This window comes from Tiliqua scincoides, chromosome 4 (assembly GCF_035046505.1).
Source record: "Tiliqua scincoides isolate rTilSci1 chromosome 4, rTilSci1.hap2, whole genome shotgun sequence".
Classification (NCBI taxonomy): Eukaryota; Metazoa; Chordata; class Lepidosauria; order Squamata; family Scincidae; genus Tiliqua; species Tiliqua scincoides.
The window spans coordinates 172,650,482-172,671,967 of record NC_089824.1 but is presented as its reverse complement, the minus strand read 5'-3'; the positions used below and the strand labels follow the sequence as shown (position 1 = coordinate 172,671,967).

Sequence of the window (21,486 nt, the reverse complement as noted above, 5' to 3'; positions counted from 1 at the left end):
CTTCACTTGATCTGGAAAAACCAAGGCTCTGCTCACGCCCACAGCCTGGCTGCCTCACTCTCCTGGGAGACAAGGAAAGGTCATCTACAACCTCAGCTGTAAAAGCCGGGTTCTGTGGATACTGAACAGAGCACTGAATAGATTTTATTCAACATTTAACAAAATCCACAGGCAGATGGGGGATGGAGGCAGCTAGTGTGGTCACACACAGCTTGATTCCAGTAAGATATTGCACGCTAAATGCTCTGGCCCACTTCCTCACAAAGGCATCTCGTTTTAAGCACAAGTATCAGGCAAGCTGCTGCTGCTTTGCTCCCTCTGGGAAACACCACATCGGAAAGCCAGAGTTTCTCAAGCCATTTTATGGCATGAAGAAGGGAACCAAAGCAACCACAAAAGCCGTCTGACTATTTTACAGGCAGTCCAGGGTGCAATCTCAAGCTTGCTTAGAGGTCCCATCAGCATACTGCCAAAATGGAGTTGAAAGGCTACATCATTTCAGAGCAGATCTTGGTGCTAAATGGTCCAGCTACAACACTGAAGTATCCTGTGAAATGGTACTGGTGGGATGGAAGAGCCAAGAAAAGACCCCCTTCAGCGAACACATCACGTTGAGTAAGGAGATGTTCCATTTGAGGACTCCTCTGTGTGACAGTGGTTCAGAGGTCAAATGTGCTTAGTTCCATTCCTGAGCTTCTATACTTCAGCTGCAAACACTGAAGACAAGGAAAGCTGCAAAAGCCTGGGATGTATTATAAGAAAAGGGCAGTTTGTACCGATGCCCTTTATTTGAAAAAGACTGGGCTCATTTATTCATCTCCTCTGTGGATTAACTTTTATACATAGTGGTGTTTTACTCTTTTGTAAGCTGGCTCCAAACTCTCCTTCCAGAAGAAAAGGCCCCTGTATAAGGACATGCTAGCAGGTGCCAAAAAGGACTTCCTGCTTTTAAAGAAGCATCTTAATTGTTCCCTAGCATTGTGAAATTTGAATTTTCTTTCTAAGGTGCCATATAATGCAGCACTCAACTAGGGCTCCACCACCATTCTTCTCCACAGAAAGGTTACCAGGACAGGAGGAGGGAGGATAACAGTCACAAAAGCTAGCATAGAACACAGTCACTCAGAAAAGCAGTTCCAAACCTCATGCAGGACAGTCTTCCCTATTCTACTCAGCAGGGCAGACCCCAGAACCAGTGGGGGACCAGTGGCCCCCACTCATCAAACAGCGATGACATGAAGAGGAGAATGAGTGACCATGGCAAACCCAGGGCTGATGGTGCTGCGCACAAAGTATGATGATGAGATGATGTCACCGCCAACTGCTTCTAGGAGGCCCATTTTGGGGTGGGCAGGAGGACCTACACAGTGTTCTGCTCACCACGTCTTGGCATAGTTTCTATGCTGGAGCTACGGAGTGAGCTGGTGGTGGTATTGTAGGACCCGATTCAGTCAAATTGACTGAATCACCCTAAGGCTGGTCCTGCTTCTCAGGTGATCTCTGCACAGTATCTTCCTCTGCTCTGGATTCAGTGTTTAAATACAAAACAGAACATGATGGAGTTATTATGAAGTGTTTTCTAGAGGAAGACTTCTGTGGCAAGACAAAAGTATCATCTGCCTGCACTGCAAATCATCTTAGGGGAAAGCCCACACACATTAAGACGCTTCACTGCAGACTACAAGGGTCAGAAGCGTATTTGTGGAGGTCAAACTTTCTCAGAAGTAGAGCTGACACCATATTTGACTGACAATGTTTTTCATGATCATCTTGTTTGGAAGGGAAGATGAAATAATAATGAAGATGAAATAATAGCTCCTTCAATTCTATATTTCTGATCTGAATCAAACTGTCTGTGTAGTTAAGAGACATGCTATTTTAATCCAACAGCTATCAAGTTGTATGTATGAAATGAACTAGGAAGAGTGTTCTTCAGTTTCTCAGAGCAGCTTACAATCAGTGTACACGTCATAAATACAGCATCTGTTGAGACCTTAATTGACCTCTCCCCCTTTCTGGCAGTCTCAGTTGGAAAGCAGAGATCTGAACGAGGCACATACACTGACCCTCCACAGCAGGACTAAGGCAGAATGGTGTGAACTGTCAAGTGAAAGAAACTTGTTCATGAAGAATTACACAGACAAAATAATCTGGTGTTCAGTTTTGGAATATTTCCTTCAGAGTGTATATGAAAGCATGCATATGAACACACAGGCAATAAATGCAGTTATTTATTCAAACATAGACCAGTTTCACAATTGCAAAGTTGAGCAGTCAGGGTGACCAAATGTCCTCTTTTTCCAGGACATGTCCTCTTTTTTAGCCTCATGTCATTGAAAAAACTTAAATGAAACCATGAGGATCATAACCGGCTGTATAAGACCCACTCCTGTCTGTTGGCTCCCCATTTTGAGCCACCATAGCACCACCAGACTAGAGGCATTAATGAAAGAATATAGAAAAATCACCAACAACCCACTTTTACCAGTGCATGCCGATCTTCCACATCTATCAATCGGTAGACTTAAATCCAGGAAGCCTTCTCTGGCACTCGCACAACATCTGCACAACAATTTCAACATCAGTGCCCAATGGAAAGCTAAATGGGCAGTCGAACACCCAGAAATGGGTAGATATATAGACGATCCTACACTTAAGTTGCCAGGTTTCAACTTACCTCACCAGCGTTGGAAAACTTTGAACAGGATCCATACCCTACATGGTGTTTGTCAGGACTCAATGTTTAAATAGGGGCTAGTGTCTACCCCACACTGTGATTGCGGGTTTTCCCGCCAAACCATATATCACATTGTGTCTGGCTGCAAACTGAGGGCTTATACTGGCCCATGGTCTGACTTTTTCAATGTAGGTAACTCTGTCCTTGAATGGCTGGATGAACTGGACATTGACATTTGATCTAGTCTAATGATATACAAGTCCATGTATTATATGCCATACGCTAAATCAGGGAAGTCCAAAGTTTTTGGCAGGAGGGCCACATCATCTCTCTGACACTGTGTTGGGGGCCGGGGAAAGAAAGGATTAATTTACATTTAAATTTTGAATAAATTTACATAAGTTTGCATAAATGAATATATTAAAGATGAAGTTGTATGAATGAATGAAGGTCTTGAAATAGCTCAAGCCCTATAAAAGGCCTTGCACAAAGCAATTTTCTTCGTGCCAGCCTTTTCTTTGATGCCGCTGCTGCATCACAGATGTGAAACAGCTAGCAGTGGAGGGAGCCCTCTTCTCACAACTCACACAAGAGGCTGAACAGTCGGCTGTCACGCTGAGAGCAGTTGCGTCCGGCCAGTGTGGGCTCCAACAAATCTCCTGAGCGCCAGAGGCTCATTGGAGACTGGGGGCTCCCTGAGGGCCGCACTGAGAAGCCTCGAGGGTCGCAAGTGGCTGCAGGGCCGGGGTTTGGGCACCACTGCACTAAATAAATAAAACTTAAATGCCCTCCTTTTCCTTGTGAGTGGTCTCTTGCAGGTAGTGCATAGCCTTCTTGTAATCATGTAATAAAGTATATGTAATATAGTTTTAAATTTAATAATAAGCAATAATAGTGCTTAAATCAAACACATGAAATCAATATACAAGTGTTTTTCGCTTTTATTTTGTCATGTCCTACATTTTTCTTGGATGTCCTACATTTTGGTGTGCCTTATCCTCTTTTGCGGTTATGACATCTGACATTAAAACTATATCTGAGGATCAATAGGTAAGCTGTTCAGAGCCCAATCCTATGCCCAATACTTAGAAGTAAGTCCCATTATAATCAATGGAGCTTACTCTCAGGAAAGCATGGATAGGATTGCAGCCATAGTTGTTAAACATGCTAAGGCTTTCACGGCTGGAAGTCATACTGAACGTAACAGATTTTGGGGCTGGGTGCCTTGGTCTAGCTTTTCTTTAGGCTCATTAGGTAAAAAAGCTAGACCAAGGCACCCAGCCTGAAAAACTGTAAAGTTCAGCCACAGTTGTTGCTAGCCTGGAGACTAGCCAAAGACTTGGGGCAACTGCTCAAGCTAGAGCATAGCTGGTTCTAATCCTAATCTACCCATCTGCAGGCCTGAAGATGGGTAGAAGGTCTAAAGCTTACAATTCTGTGAAATACCTATGTTAGTTTGATAGGAAATTTCACAGAAGCTGGCTGAAATCAGTTCTCTGAAAGAAGGTTACATCAACAAGACTATTACACTAGCAACTACCAGCTGCAGCCTTAAGATTTAAATTCTTTTCTTGTCCCACCCTTTCCTGCCTTGAAAGCAGTCATGCTTGGTTCTGCCAGTACTTAGGATCGGCTATAAACATACAATTGCAGGAGAAAATTCCTCAAGCTTTCACCCATTGGGTGAATGCTCCATTTTTATCAACAGGATAAAGAAACAAACCATGAATGTTCCTTTCATACCTTCATACCAAAGGAATCATACCTTTAAGGCAGAGATGTCAAACATAAACCCTGCGGGCCGAATGTGGCCCCCAAAAGCAAAAGCAATCTATTCCCCCCCCCCATTATAACTGAGTTCTCCCAGCTTGATAATTGGGCTCTCTCTCTTAAAAATATGAACAAGATTTGCACATTTTCTCCTGTGTCATTTGCAGCTAAAGAGCTTCTATGTGAGAATAAAGTGCTTATTTCTGGCCATCATCTGCTTAATGATGTTAATTTCTGCTTAATGACTTTTAGCCCTCAGCAGGCACCATGAATGCTAACTTCAGCCCTCTGTATGAAATGAGTTTGACATCCCTGCTTTAAGGTATGCAGTTACTAATATCAACTAGGAGCCCAATCATGAGCTTGCATCACTGGTGCTCTACTAGTGGTAAGTGACGCAAATGTGCCATAAAGCACATTCGTAGCCCTCAACACCAGCCCAGCGCTGGAGGTAGCTCAGTACCAGCAGGCACTGGGCTAGCACTGGTGGATTGCTGGGCGGCAGAGAGGTGAGAGAGAGCATGAGAAGAAGCTGGGAGGAGGTGTTCCAGGGCAGGGGCAGGGGGGAGGTGGGGAGAGGGCAGGTAGGAGGTGTGCCAGAGGGAGGAAGTGGGGTGGGAGGAAGGTGGGACCAGCAGAGCTCTGCTCTACCACATCCAGAGCCTCTGTGTCAGGTCACAAGGCCCAAGAAGCTCTTGATCACAGAAGCTCTTGATTCTATGGCAGCCCAAGGGCTCCCACAGAATCAAGTAGCCCCATTGCGGGGCTACTTCCCTTCCCTTCCCCGGAAGAAAGTGATGAAAGTCCCCTTCCCCCCACAGAGCTGCCAGTGGCAGGAAGGTGGGACCAGCAGAGCACACAGGATGCTGTGGCAGCCAATTCGGTGCTGCAGCAATCCCAGCACAACGGGCAGCTCAGGATTAGGTTGTAAATCATGTAAATGTCAAATTTGCAAAGACTACCAAATTATTCAAGATAGTTAAAACTCAAGGCAAATAAGAACAATTTCAGAAGCAGTCCTTAATATTGGGAAACAATATAAACAGTGTCAATTCTGGAGTAAACATGGCGGCATCACAAGGAAATTGTGTTTGACACCTTTTCTTCTTGTAAGACCTTATGCCACTGAAAGTGGAACAACAGACACAGAAGTAACAGACACAGGTTTACCCATCACTACATCAGTGACAAGAAGCTTTCAAAGATGCAGCTGCCCTGCAAGAACAAAAATATGGCAACCGATTTCCCACTGGCCACTGCTGCTGCTACAGGTCTTGTTTGTGGTTTGCATGTCACTGGGGAACATTCTTGCCATTATGAGTGTTGGATGGTTGGTTGCCTGCGGAGAGACAAGAGAAACATAGGGAGCGTGATACATAGTGAGTAGCAGCTGCAACACAGTACCTGTGATTAGGTACTCAGTCAATGAGTAATTGAGAAATGGTGCCATCACTCAGGTATTTTTCCATTCTTCATGCTTCAGTTAAGCTCCTCATTCTCCCAGTGAAAGCACACTCACCTGGTTATCATCTAATTGAGGGGATATAACAACTGTCAAGGAAACACAACACCCATCCAATATAGGGTATTGGCTCTCTCTTTCTCTCTCTCTCTCTCCCCAGTTTGTTCTGTCACCATCTGCCCCAACTCTGATCCTGCAAGGAAGAATGAGTCAGGTCAGTATTAGCCAGAAAGAGAATGGAGTGCTTGGTGCTCATCAACAAAGAATGTTATATTCCCCATTGTTTTCCACCATGTATGGTGGGAGCACATCTGGTTCACTCGAGATCCCATATTTGCCTTCTGTCCTCTTTATCAGAAATACTAATATGTTGAGTAAGGGATTGTTGCAAAGCCAATACAAAGTTCTTGTGTGTTCTGGGGGACAGGAGAGGACAGAGATGCATTCCATAACCATAGGTGACTGATGAAAGGGGAAGAATGATGTTCAGGAGTCATACTTTGAGTATATGGTTCTCCACCCTGGTGCCCACTCACCTGTGTGGGAAATATTTGTAGCCACAGCTTGGTGTTTGTATCTGAAATCCTGAAGCAGAGTACCTGTAAATAGTCTGAGAATATAAACATTATCCAACTGATCTTCCTATTGTAATTAGGCTTGGCTGGTCATTATTTGTGCAGTGTGCACTTTCACAAAAAATTCTTAATCATCACATTTATTTATTCACATTTATTTATTTATGTGATTATTATCACATCACATCCCACCTTTCCAGAGCTCAAGGTGGTTAACAAATTCATATTTAACAAAACACAATCATCATCATAAAACACCACACAGTATATAATAGTAAAGCACAACAAATAATAAATAAAATTCATCAGTGCATACCTCACGCAATGGGCCCTCCTTACCTGTGGCCTTAGTAACGGTAGATGCTGAGTCTGCACCTCAGAGGGCCTTCTAGATGTGACTAGAAGTGACTTCTTTTCATGTTGGCAACTTCTGGTCAGGTCCAGGAGGAATTCTGAGGCGCGGGGAGGTCATGACTAGAACTTTTGGACACAACTGTAAGTTGCTGACGCAAACAAGAAGTCACTACTGGTCGCATCCAGGAGGCCTTCTGAGGAGACTGGGAGGCCACTACAACCTCCAGAGGGCCCTCCAGGTAAGTTTCTGTGGCACCAGTGCCCTGGACCTCCCTCCCCCGCAGATTTCAGTATCCACTAATCTCAGTATCTGCAGGGGGGAGGGGGGAATGGAACCAATCCCTGAAGATACTGAGGCCCAATGTAAATCACCATAACAGCACAGAGCAGAATGTAAATTAATAACAATACAAGCTACTAAAAGCAAGCCTCGAAAATAACACAGCTGAAGTTGTATTAAAACAATAAAACTCATAACACCACTAGCACTGTGGTAGAAGAGAGAATGAGTCACAGGATCTTCTCTGATGAACAAATACCTTCAGAAAATCTGGAGGAATTTAGGCTTAGATCATGTGTGTCTCTATATGTGGTTTAGTTTCAGGGAACAGGATAGTAGAAGAAAGTCAGGTGTCAGAGGTGTTCCTGGAAGGGGGTAAAACACTAAAGGCGCAATTCTATCTTGTGCTGGAACAGGCAAGCCAGGAGGCTTGCTCGGTATCCAGCTCAAGATAGGGCACCACAGTGGCTCAGCCAAAGGTAAAGGGAAACTCTTCCCCTTACCCCCAGGTAAGCCACTGCAGCCCCTATGGGTCTCTTCAGACTTGCGCCACCTCCTGAGGTCTGAGGAGAGTGCAGCGGTTTGAAGCTGCTCTGCGCTGCTCAGGGAACAGGATTGGGATCCGGCCAGGTCCCAGCCAGGCCTCCCGCTTCCCGCCTGCCACTGGGGCCGCCCACCCTGCCCCCACCCCAGAACACCTCCCTCTCACCTCCTCCCCACCCACCCCAGAGCTCAGTCCCTCCATTGGCGTGGAGGCTGAATTCAGCCTCCATAGGCCGGCGCGCCAGCCTAACCAACTCACAATGAGGCTGTATCTTACAGTGGACCACCAGATGCCTCAGGGGGCATACAAGACAACAAGAGACCTGCATCCTGGTGCCACTCCCTTGCGTCTGGTATTGAGAAGTAGCCTACTTCTAAAAGCAGGAGGTTGCACATACTCATCATGGCTTGTAACCTGTGATGGACTTTTCCTCCAGAAATCTGTCCAATTCCCTTTTAAAGGTAAAAAAAAAACTGAAGGAAAAAAAGAAAAAAAACTGAATAAGATATAATGAAAGAAACACAGGAGAGAAGAGATGCTTTTGTAACAATTTCTTAAAGGAGGGCAAAGCTGCCACTTCCCTCCAGCCCACCATGGACATGAGCTACACTGATCCACTTCCCAGTCGCTAAACACAAGCAGGAATTGTATCATTCCCTTCCTTCTCCATCCATGCATGGGTTTTAAAGTTTAAAAGGAACCCATCCCTCTGAACTTTAAAAGCTGAGCAAGGAAGGAGCACTTCGCTAGCCCCTCTCCTCACGTTCCCTTTAAGATTTAAATCCTACGTAAGGATGGAAAGCAGCAAGGAGGTAAAGTGTTTTTATTTTCCTTTAAGAAGGAAAGGAAAAAAGACTCTGGATCACCTCTCCTTGCCTTGCTGATGAAGCACCTAGTAGGCAGGGACAGGTGATAAGGAGCCTGTCCCTCATCCCTTTACTTACTAGGAGCACAATCTCCAGCACAAAAGGCTGGGAGCCCAGACTGCACCATTTCCATTTTAACATTGACTAGGCAGGCTGCAGATTGCACTCCTGGTAAGTAAAGAGATGGGGGTGCACGCACACAGAGGTGACATGGGGGGGTTTGAGGAAGTGAAGGGGCACGCTGCCGCAGATGCCAGGAGGTCTTGGGCTGGCCCTAAGCATGGGCTGCATTAGGAATTAGACATGTATGAAATGGAGTATGCCTATGTGAAATGAGGAGTTGTCCCTTGTCAGTGTAAAAAGAAAGGAAGTTAAGAATGGTTAGCAAGGAAATCAAAATAACTGAAAAACACAAAGGAACTCTCTAATCAATACCGTGAGCCAGAACTGGGATTGAAATACAGGGATCTACTTTTGAACTGTTCCAGGAGCCAGGTGCACGGAGGGATCATGCATGAGAAATCAGAACAAAAGTTACCATAATAGACTATTACATTAAGAAAAAAAGGGGGGGAAACAAATCAAAACAGAATCACGTGCCAGCTGGAGACAGCAAATTTAGTGGCAAAACAAGAATTCTTCTTTCTTGGCTTTCAGCTTTTCTTAGAGGTTCTTCCAAGCAACAGAAAATAAACACTAAGCCTGAGACGGTAAAGCCAAGACAACACAAGAAATGACAAGAAAAGGCGAGTTCTCTGGATTGTTGTGGTAAGGAGCTCTTTCTCCAGCTATCTTTTAACTCAGTAAATTGTTTGGGATATACAGTACATTAACTGCCTTTACTTGGCATTAGTGTTTCAGATGCTTTTGAAAGGGACTCACAAGCCTTTGATGTCTGGATCAAAAAGCATGGGCTGCAGCTTCTCTAAGTGACAGTCTTCAACACAGTCTTCAACAAAACTCTGTGCAGCTTGTCTGCCCGACATCCAATAGCAAACATAGATGCACCAGTTTCTAAAAAAGCTGTAGTTGGAGTCTTCTGTCCTTAAACAGGGAAGTGGCTATGAGACTGACAGCCCAAACCTATGCTGCCCTGGTGCCCAGAGGAGTAGCAGCGCCAAAATGGTATAGAACCAAGGAGGCCCGTGCAGGGCCTCCAGGCATGGGAAGGGACATAGGATACGGCAGCAGAGCCTGCCACTCTCTCCTCCCCTTCCTGGGACAATCCTACCTCCAGCCCACCCTCCCCCTGCCTTCTCCCCACCCCGATCTGCTCTGCTGGCCAGCAGAGAAACTTACCATTGGCTGCCCCTGCAGTGGCTCCTCCCAGCGCAGAGGCCCAGCGCCTTATGGTACTTTTGCAACACCTGGCACTGCAGTACGAGTGTACCACCAGCACTGGGCTCAACAAAATTGGGCCCTGAGCCACAGATCATGATTCAAAACCTGCTATGAATCGCACCTCTGCCACAAATTCACTAGGTGGCCTTTGGTAAGTCATTTTTTTCTCGGTCACAAATCCTGCCATCTGCAATGGGGAATAATTATTCTGACCCACCTTACTGGGTTATTTTCAGGACTACAAGTAGGTGACGCAGGTGAAATACTTTGGAGGCAATATAAAGCGTCCATGTATTGTTATGATACAGTCATGAGAAATTTTTCTTCTTGGCTATGTTGATAATATGGGTTGAGTTATAATGTGCAGATTTGAGCACTGGATGAAGTAACTGTATGACAGCTTTCCGATACCCCAAGCTTGCAATTTATGCTACAGTTTACAACTGTAGAGTTGCCCTACATGGGCTGGCCAATGCACGTTAACTATGGAGTGTCACGCTCCCATATGAAACTGTGCACAACTCCACTAAACCCCATTTATATGCCATTTCAGCAGTGTAAATGGGTTGTGTGACTCTGGATAAATTAAAACCAGCTGCAAAGTTATGACAGGTGCCAAAAACCTAATCTATTCCAAATTCAGTATACAAGGTACACAAGTACATAACCAGAACAGCATGGCTGAAAGTGATTGACTGAAAACCACAGCTGCCGCAGGTTGAAATGGTTGTGTGAACAGTATGTCAGCAATGCCTCTTTCACCCTGTGGTGCCATACGAAAGATTTCTGGCACCTAATGCAAAGTATAAAGTTGCCAACATTTTATATGAAAAGCTCTGCATATAAATGATTTAACAGTAATTAACAGATTATTAAATCAGGCTGTAAATACTTTTGTTCTTGAAAGCACATCTGAAGCCAAGAGACACTGGCAACATGAGAGATATTAGATGCAAAAAGCTTCTAGAACTCTACTGCTTGACCTGAAAAGCGGGACTCTCTACCAGGACTACAAGCAGATGTTATTTGGGGCTCTTCTAAACAAAGGGCTTTGTGGGTGACTACACTCTGAATCAGTATATTAAACACTCACAATCCGTGCCTGGTCCATTACTATGTTAATCACAACTGGCCAGACAGTCTAGCTGCAGAGTTAGTGCTCATTCTACTTTACCTCATGCCTGCTAGTTTCTAGGTATTGCACACTTGATTTCTAGTTGATGTTGCTGGTTTGTCACTGTCTGAAGTGATGCTGGAAAACACCCAGTCTATGGTTCAAACACTTTACAACAGGACTGCACACGTGGCCTTAATGACCCCATCCATATAGCAAGGCCATTTTGAATCTGAAAAGTTATGCTGTCTGTTTGGAGGATTATTCATTTCTTTTTCCCTCCAACATTCCAATGGAGGCAGAGAATGACCTGCTGGCCAAGAAATTTAGGCATTAAAGACCAACCTTCTGGGCGCTGGATACAGGTGTGCTGGTTGTCACTCAGAAAAAAGCCATCACGACAGTGGCACTCGTAACTCCCCATCATGTTGACACAGGTCTGCTGGCAGCCACCATTTCCCTCTGCGCACTCATCCACATCTGCTCAAAGAAGCAAAGAAGTGAATGAAGAGAGCCTGACATACCCATCACACAGTGTTACACTGTTTATATAACACAAGAACACAGTATATAAACAAGCATTATATTAAAATTCTCTTTATAAAAGCCAGTTCCCAATATTCTACCAAACATTTTAGGGTTAAAATGATTTAACATTTTATGACACACACTCCATATAAACTTCCCCTTCCCTGGGGAATTTCTCCTCAACAAACTTTTAGCTGTTTTGTTTGTGTTTTGTTTGTCTCTTTTAGTACTTCCATTAGAATAAAAACTACAGGAAATTCCAGAGTTTCATTTTATTAGGTGAAAAATGAAGTATTCTCTCAGTTTTACTATTGGGGAAAAAACTGAAGCTTGTTGAGATTCATATATGATATGAATCATATATGAGATATGAGAAGATAAAGTACACTAATTGGGCCTCCCTCTGTGTCACTTCTGCTGATTAACCTCAGTTAAGCATAGCTCCATCTCTATCTCATGTGCCAAATCAAAATTAAATAAAAGCATTTGTATTGAACTGGGAAATACTTAGCAGTAGGAAACAAAGGTGCCAGGAAGAGATGCATTGAGGTTATTTCCAAATAAACGTGAGAGCTCCTATGATTAGTGGGTAAAAGAGTAAGACAATTTATGTTGGCATCCTTCAGTCTCGGAAGACCATGGTGTCACGCTCTGAATGGTGGTTCTGGAACAGAGTGTCCTCTCCAGTGCGCGAAGCCTGGGTAAAGTAGGTATGGAGGATAGGCTGTTACCCATGCAGCAAATCCCCCCTCTCCACGTCACTTAAATGGTCCAATGGAAAGACAGAGGCCAATATGGTTGGTTCTAGCAACGTCGCAGGAGTTGCCAGAACGTGACTGTGTTCAGCCATGAACTGCCTCAGGGACTCCGGCTCCGGATTTTGCCTAGAGGTTGACTCCAGAAGCCTTTTCCATAACTGGATGTAGCCACAAGGCAGTGGAGGTTTGGGATCAGAGTTTTCCTTCTCTCAGATGAGCTGCCTTCCCAGGCTGACGAGTCCCATCTACCCGGTGGCTGTTTAGTCGCCTCTTACGACAAGTACAGCCAAACTGAGGGCCTATTCTTATCCCCAGCCCCCAGGGGAAAGAGAATTTATAGTAACATTCAATGTACACTTTTTCAGATGTTGTACGCAACTCAAGACACAGTAAAGCATCATAAAACAATAGTCATCACCACCATACAAGTTACCTCTATGGCAACAAGTTGAACTTAGAAGTTGGATTTTCTTTCCATTTTGGAGGGGCTTTTTAACTTGTTTTTGTATGAGAGACAAAGGGAGAGCCAAAACAATTACAAGGCAGACTTTTAAAATCTTGGTCTCAGAAGCTTTCCAAAACTTTCTGATTTAAGGGCCCAGAACTCAACAGATGTTTTGTTATTTGGAGCAGAGAATTCTCCACTTAGAACTCATTAGCTGAAAGGAGACTCAAACCCCATCCACTATTGTGAGCCACTGTCTCTTGACTATTTTGTTTTAATAAACAACACTGTAAGACCTAATGCTTGCAGACTTGTTTTTTTGAATGGAAGGTATTGTCAAGTGCTCCCCACACCAGTGCTCTAAAGCAGGAGTACCCAAAACCTGGTCCTGGGGACACTTGTGGCCTTTGAGAATACCCAATCCGGCCCTCAAGGAGCCTTGCTGGAGGCCGCGCTGGCCTGATGCAACTGCTCTCAGCTTGATGGCCAACTGTTCAACCTTTCACATGAGCCGTGGGATGAGGGCTCCTTCTACTGCTTGCTGTTTCACATCTGTGATGCAGCATCGGCAGCAAAAGAAAGGCTGGCCTTGCTTTGTGCAAGGCCTTTTATAGGCCTTGAGCTATTGCAAGACCGTCATTCATTCAAATAAGTTCCATCTCTAATATATTCATTTATATAAATTTATTCAAATTTGAAATGTAAATTAATTCTTTTTTCCCTAGCCCTCGACACACTGCCACAAAGATGATGTGGCCCTCCTGCCAAAAAGTTTGGATACCCCTGCTCTAAAGGGACAGCTTCTTAATATCATATACGCAGTTATACGACTTATCCCTAAACCAAATGCAAAAAAAGGACTTCCTAACTGAGCTGTAGTGCAGGGATGGGATGTAGTGCTGGCAGGCCAACGCAGGCTATGCCGTTGGGACATTTGCAACACTCTAGGCTGGTGAAATAGTAGCCACACCGGTGGAGCACTAAGTTAGGATTGTGCTCTGAATCTTTTGTTCTCTGTAATGATGTCTGGAATTCTAAACTCTAAGCTAAGGTGGTTTTCAGAGGTAATGCTGACTTTTAGTTTGAAATATACCACTTTTGAATGTTATCACTATGAGACAGAAACTGAAAGGCAGACTATTTTAAATCAATGGTACATTGGAGTTCATGTTGCTGTTTTTAATTTACATATGGGGAAAACACAAAACAAAATTTATGTTTCAGCTTTTAGCTTTCAAAGTTGCTTAAGAAGAGAACCTGACAGCCCAATCCAATGGTTTTCCCTGCCATAGCATGCAGCCATGACAAACCAGGCTGGGCTCTTCAGCTGGCACAAGTCCAAGGAGAGAAAGGAGGTGTGTTGGGAGGTTAGAAAAGGGATAGTATCTGGTGCAAGTTGCCTGCCACCCCCTCCCACCTCCAACATGCCTCCTGGCCTACCCCAGCCCTATTCTTTCCATTCACTGGCTCACTATTGTCAGTGTGCACTCCACAACCTGCCACTGTGCACTGGGCCTCTGCAGTCTCTCTGGTATTGTATTGGCAACCTTCAGTCTCGAAAGACTATGGTATCGCGCTCTGAAAGGTGGTTCTGGCACAGCGTCTAGTGTGGCTGAAAAGGCGTCTCTGGAGGCACCCTTTTGGAGCACCTTTTGCAACTGCCAGAAAGCACATTCCACTGCTGGAATGGTAGTTCCAGTGGTGGCAATGGAGGATAAGATTGGGCTGTGAAACTCTATAAAAATACTAATTGGAAAAAGGGGCACGGTGTTTTTGCAAGTGACGTTCAAGTTAGAATCTTATGCACACTTATCTGGGAGCAAGCCCCACTGAACACAATGGGATTTCTTGTGTAAATATGCACATTTTTGAGCTGTAAGAATGCTCTCTATGTCTGCTTCACAGCTGACCCTTATCCAGCACAAGGATAATGTCCACGTAGGGAAAAAGCATGTACACCAATAGGAAGTGCAATATGAGGGTATTTTTTTGCCACTCATAAACATATCAAGGCTGCTTCCAACCCCCCTCCCCCCCCCACCACTCTCAGAGCCTGCCTACTTTGTGTTGATGTCTAGATTGTGAGTCTACCAGGGCAGGGACCAATATTTTCATACTGTCTTTAGTACCATGCACACTAATGGCTCTACATTAATAATTTTAAAAATGCTTGTGCAGATGCTTACTTGCCAAACTTAGTTTTCACTGAGGTGAAAACCAGTATCTGGGTTGTACTGCTTCAGACTTTAAGTAGGGACTCACAGGATTGAACAATTTCCATACTCCCCCCAAATCTCTTCACACAGAAAATCAGTTGTCAGGGAGAAGAATTCTAGCAAGCATTTCACCCTGACAGATTAGTCTTCTATGTACAGGAAATATTTCTATATAGAAAATCATTTTTAATTAATTTTCAATTTAAAAAATACAAAGCATACAAACAGCAACACAAAGGATTGTGAGGAAAAGGCTTTTAAAAAATACAAAGCATACAAACAGCAATAAATGCCTGTGAGGAAAAGGTAATCCATAAAGCCCCTTTCCAAAGCCAACAAAGAGAGAAGAAGTGTCAGAGTCAGACAGGAAAGTCCTTTGCACGGAGGACGATTCAGTCATGGTTGCTATCACCTGAAGGTTGAACAGCCCTAACTCATGTTTACCACTCAAAGAGAACTAGGCCATTGTGCCTCATTGTGTACAGATGCAGCCGTTAGGTTTGTCTCAATTCATTTGTATATTTGTATCCCATCTTTCAGCCTTCTAGTATTTTACAACTACATTTGAAAAACAGAGTGGCTGTCGTTGTTCCCTGCATTTCTCCTGCAGTTGTCTAAGGGAGAATACCATATCAGTGGTGGACCTGTTGGCTCGGAATCCACACTGCGATTCTGGATAGACGCTCTCTGCAAGTACCTGGAGCCTCTTTAGTACAACTCGGGCAAACAGCTTTCCTACAACGCTAAGGAGAGAGATGCCGCGGTAGTTGTTGCAGTCACCCCTGTCACCTTTGTTCTTGTACAGCGTGATGATGTTTGCATCCCTCATGTCTTGAGGTACTCCACCTTCTCTCCAGCAGAGACAGAGGATTTCATGCAGCTCAGTGACGATGATCTCTTTGCAGCATTTTAGGACTTCAGCAGGGATGCTGTCTTTTCCAGGTGCCTTGCCAAAGGCAAGGGAGTCCAGGGCCACGTGAAGTTCTTCTAGGGTTGGTTCACTGTCAAGCTCTTCCAGCACAGGCAGGCACTCAATGTTGTTCAGTGCTTCTTCGGTGACTACATTTTCTCTGGAATATAGCTCAGAGTAGTGCTGCACCCAGCGTTCCATCTGCTGCGCCCGATCCTGGATGACCTCGCCTGTGGCAGACTTCAGAGGGGCAATTTTCCTCTGTGTTGGACCTAGGGCCTGCTTGATACCATCATACATCCCCTTGATGTTGCCCGTGTCAGCTGCTATCTGTATCTCGGAACAGAGCTGGAGCCAGTAGTCGTTAGCACATCTCCTGGCAGTCTGTTGGACTTTGCTGCGAGCAGTTCGGAGGACCTGCAGGTTGCGCTCACTGGGACAGGCCTTGTATGCTGCTTGAGCTCTCCTCTTTTCCTCAATGACTGGTGTCAACTCCTCAGAGTGGGCTTCAAACCAGTCTGCCGCCTTGTTGGTCTTCTTGCCAAATATGGACAAGGCGGTGTTGTAAACGGTATTCTTGAAATGTTCCCATCTGTTGGATGCGTTTGCGTCGGCCGGGCCTGGAAGAGATTCCTCAAGCGCTTGTGCAAATTCCTCCACTTTTCTCTGATCCCGGGTCTTGCTGGTATCAATGCGAGGTCTTCCTTCCTTTTTCGTGTGATACAGTCGCTTTGTTTGCAGTTTCACTCTGCTGCACACCAGGGAGTGGTCAGTGTCGCAGGCAGCACCATGATAACTGCGTGTGATCTTGATGCTGGGAAGGCTGGAGCGTCTGGTGAGGATCAGGTCGAGCTGGTCCCAGTGCTTTGATCTTGGATGTCTCCAAGAGACTCTATGTTGGGGCTTTGTGTTGAAGAACGTGTTGCTGACGCAGAGACCGTGATGACAGCAAAACTCTAGCAGGCGTTGGCCATTTTCGTTCATCCTCCCAGTGCCAAACTGACCTAAGCAAGTGGGCCATGAACTGTTATCAGCACCAACTCTAGCACTGAAATTGCCGAGGATGAACAATGGCTCTTTTACAAGGATTTTTTTGACAGTGGTGGCCAGGTCATCATAGAATTTGTCTTTGGCTTCTGCTGGAGACGACAGAGTCGGTGCATAAGCACTGATGAGAGTGACAGGTCCTGCTGATGACTGGAGCTGCAGGGACAAAATTCTTTCACTTCCCACAGTAGGTGGGATGATGGATTTCAGCAGGGTATTTCTGACCGCAAAGCCAATGCCATGTTCCCTGGTTTCGTTTGGTGGTTTTCCCTGCCAGAAAAATGAGAAATTTCTCTCCTTGACAGATCCGGAATCTGGCAGCCTAGTCTCTTGAAGGGCGACGATGTCCATCTGCAGTCTGCTCAGCTCCATGTCGATGACAGCTGTTTTGCGTGCGTCGTCTATTTCTTGCAGGTCATCAGAGAAGCCAGGTGTCATTGTCCTAACGTTCCAGGTGCCCAGCTTTAGGGCAGTAGTTTTCTGTTTTCTGTTGCATGGTGCAGAGTTGTCGATCCGCTTGTCGGTTTTCACCCTAAACCCCACGCACCCCATGAGGTTAACGGACCGTGGCGAGGCAACACCTTACTGGCTGGGGACTGCCCAGCTTAAGGCGGGCGGTAGCTGCCCAATGAGATGCAGTGATCTCTCCCACCGTCGGAAGCAGCCCCTGGCGTCATGCTCTACGCCAATCGAGCAAAGACTTATAACCGGTAAACTGCTGCTTCCCGTGTTGTGCCGACGCCGTATGGCGAAGTTGGAGTGTCCTCTCCAGTGCGCGAAGCCTGGGTAAAGAAGGTATGGAGGATAGGCTGTTACCCATGCAGCAAATCCCCCCTCTCCACGTCGCTGGAATGGTCCAATGGAAAGGCAGAAGCCAATACGGTTGGTTCCAGCCAACATACCAAGAACATACCAAGATCCAGGTCTACAGAGCTTGCGTCCTGAGTACACTTCTGTACTGCAGCGAGTCATGGACTCTTCGCTCACAACAGGAGAGGAAACTGAGCGCTTTCCACATGCGCTGCCTCCGACGCATCCTCGGCATCACCTGGCAGGACAAAGTTCCAAACAACACAGTCCTGGAATGTGCTGGAATCCCTAGCATGTATTCACTGCTGAAACAGAGACGCCTGCGTTGGCTTGGTCATGTCGTGAGAATGGATGATGGCCGGATCCCAAAGGATCTCCTCTATGGAGAACTCGTGCAAGGAAAGCGCCCTACAGGTAGACCACAGCTGCGATACAAGGACATCTGCAAGAGGGATCTGAAGGCCTTAGGGATGGACCTCAACAAGTGGGAAACCCTGGCCTCTGAGCGGCCCGCTTGGAGGCAGGCTGTGCAGCATGGCCTTTCCCAGTTTGAAGAGACACTTGGCCAACAGTCTGAGGCTAAGAGGCAAAGAAGGAAGGCCCATAGCCAGGGAGACAGACCAGGGACAGACTGCACTTGCTCCCGGTGTGGAAGGGATTGTCACTCCCGGATTGGCCTTTTCAGCCACACTAGACGCTGTGCCAGAACCACCTTTCAGAGCGCGATACCATAGTCTTTTGAGACTGAAGGTTGCCAATAGTTTTAGTAGTTTGAAAAACAATAATATTACAGTAAAAGTACCACTACAAAATTCTAGAACATTAATTTACAATATTCATTTTAAGCAATTAAGATCAAGCAAATAGTCCTTCAAAATACAAAAAAAAAGTCACATTTGTCATAACGTGGGAATGGAAATGTACCATGTTGTTCACCCAATCCACCAGGATTCTCTGTACCAACTCTACCACAGTGAGTGTGGTATAGTTGTGAAAAGTGCTGAATTTACATAGTGGAGACCTGGACTGAAAGCATCTTGTAACCACAAACCTATGGGGTTACTTTGAACCAATTACGGTCTCTTAGTCTAACCTACTGCATAAGGGTGTTGTGAAAGGGACTGTAGAAGAACAAAAGAGACGATGTGCTGGCATGCCCCCATATCTGCAGGGGTTCCATTCTTGAACCACCACCACCCCGCGGATAGCCGAAACCTTAGATAAAGACAAATGCCCGTCCCCATGGTCCAGGGACCGCCTCCGCCCTCCAGAGGAGAAGGGAGTTCTGCTCCTCTCGCCTCCACAGGGGTTTCTGAGCCCAGCGGAAGCTGAGGACATCTGTCCCTGGCCTCTGCCGAGCTCAGACTGAGCTCGGCAGCTCAAATAACGCAACTTCTGGTTTTATTGAGAAATGAGAAGTGACTTTTGTAATGCCTCATAAAGCACTGGGAGGCCCAGGGAGACAGAGCATGCAGGGGTGCCCGGACCCAATCCACAGATAGGTGAATCTGCCAATACAGGATTCGTGGATATGGGATACCCCTGTATACCCCTTTGGGGGACGGTGGGATAAAAACTTATAAAGGAAAAGGTGTGTGACCAGATCATGGGGAAGCTGCTCACACATCTGTCTAATAACATATGAACTGAGCCTTACATGAAAATATCATTTGTGAAACTGTTAGCATCACTTCAAAAGCAGTACAGGACCATTTTTAAAGTGAATGTACGTTGTAGAAGTACAGCTTTTTACTCTGATGTAAAGATATGAAATGGGTAACTTTAAAACAAAACCCATTTAAAATGGCATTTAAAGACTCTATGACCAACTCCCCTAACAAAAGCCCCATGAGAAGATGTAACTTATACATCTTGTCTGGTAGAACACTAGAGAACTATCAATGAAAAATTAAAGGCAGCTGCTGGAAATGAAACATGCTCCCATGTGGAGAAGTCCTAGCATGAAAAGCCTCTGGGCATGGGAAGGTTCAAAAGCCCGAATGACCTGTGCAGATATTTTTCATACCACAGAAACAAGGATCTAGTTTGGGACAAAACTGATGGTTGATTTAATAAATTAAAGATTGGTAGAGTCATCCAGACAGTTCATGAATTCAACTACTCCCTTCATGCAGGAAAGCCAATGGATCCAACTATTATTTTTAAGAAAGACAGCAGGAGTTTCAACCAAGGACTAAAGAGATTATGGGCTGGAGGTGTTTCAGAGAAGTAACCATCAGCTCTGAGCCAAATCTTAAATAGACATACCTTGGTGGCCAGCTACTCCACAAAATGAATCTACTGAGTCAATTCAAACTCCGAGTTCTACACCAGTAAAATATCATTTCTTGTCCACAAACATCTTTGACCAGGGACATGTGGTCATTGGAGGTCTAAGCTCCAGACCACTTGGACCTGAGCTCCCAGATGCCTCCATAGATATTCTCCGGTTCTGCCCAGGAGCCTTTCTGAGGCGCACAGAGACTGCGCACAGCTGTTCTGGGGTTCAGAAAGATCCCCCTGGAGCAGTACTATTCCTATGCAGGTTACCCCATGCTTCCTGGAACGGCACCACTTTCCACTGCACCCAGCCCCCATTTGGAGGCCTTCAGAAATCCAGGGACACCCACGCCACCATCCTTCTGAGACCTTTAGAAGGCCAAAAATCACTATTTCTGATTTTCGGTCAAAAACCAGGGAGCATGCAGTCTCTCAGGATTTCCGAAGGTCCCTGGGTGGCGAGGTGGGGGTGGCACCCTACGTTCCTGGCCCTGGGCAGCACAGGGGTGAGGATGCCACTGAAAACCAGACATGCTTTTAAAAACACCTCCAGGGGGGCTTTATGAAGGCCACAGAAGCGAAACAAGTACCTGCAAGTACCCCACTCTGTAAAAGAGGATGATACCTTCTCAAAGGTCTCATCCTGTCGTACGTGTTTTCTTTCTGCAGTGGAAAGGATGTCTACTATTATCTTCAGTCTAGGGGGCTAGATTATCCCTGGAAAAGTTGTACCAGAGAGTGGGAGGACACCATTAGTGGGAGAGCAGCCTTTGAGCAGCTTGGTCACAGCACGTCTGGACCTCCACTGGACCAAAGAATTAGGCTACTCATCCTTTAGTTCAGAAATTTTATGCAAGGATAAACAACCACTAACTCCATTTCCCTATTTATTTACAATTTTATAAATTTCAACCATATCTCCTATTACTCATCTCTTTCCTATGCTAGCATCTCAATCTTTTCAGCTTTTCCTTGAATGGGGGGGGGCAGCAGCGGCTCATATATGCATAACTATTCTCACTTGTAACGACATTTTTTCCAGTTTGTGCAACATCTTTGGAGGACAAGACCTTTACAGATTACTAACTAGAAAAATGACTGATGTCCGTATCTTCCCTAGGAATGTATCACATCTGTTTGCCTTTTCTGATGACTGCAATGCAATGAAGCTTTTATATTCAGGAAGATATCAATAGCTACTTCAAAGCTTTTTTTTCTTGAGCAATAATTACTAATTCAGTATCTTCAGCAACCTAAAATAGTTTCTCCCAGGATATTTAGAACCAACCAGACCATAGGTTAAGCCTAATGGGAAAGCTTATCCAGTATCCTTCTGCCATTTTATATGTGATCTTTTAGACTACTAAGGGTTAGAAATACACACATGCTTCTTTGAGTTACTAAGAGTAAGATGATTGGATGGAGAGAGCTGGTACCCTGAAGTTGGGGAAAGGAAAGCATCTTCATCTCAGGATTCATTCTGTTCTGAATGCTTTTCTAGAGACTAGA

At 45.3% G+C, this 21,486-nt stretch overlaps 1 protein-coding gene across 1 annotated transcript in view; it reads right to left on the bottom strand.

Annotated features, from left to right (window-relative positions):
- SCUBE3 (signal peptide, CUB domain and EGF like domain containing 3) overlaps positions 1 to 21,486 on the bottom strand; it is a 140,500-nt gene that overhangs the window by 76,493 nt on the left and 42,521 nt on the right. The window contains exon 4 of the mRNA XM_066624776.1: positions 11,329 to 11,463. Within this exon, the coding sequence (XP_066480873.1) occupies positions 11,329 to 11,463 (135 nt within the window). The remainder of the gene's footprint in view (positions 1 to 11,328; positions 11,464 to 21,486) is intronic.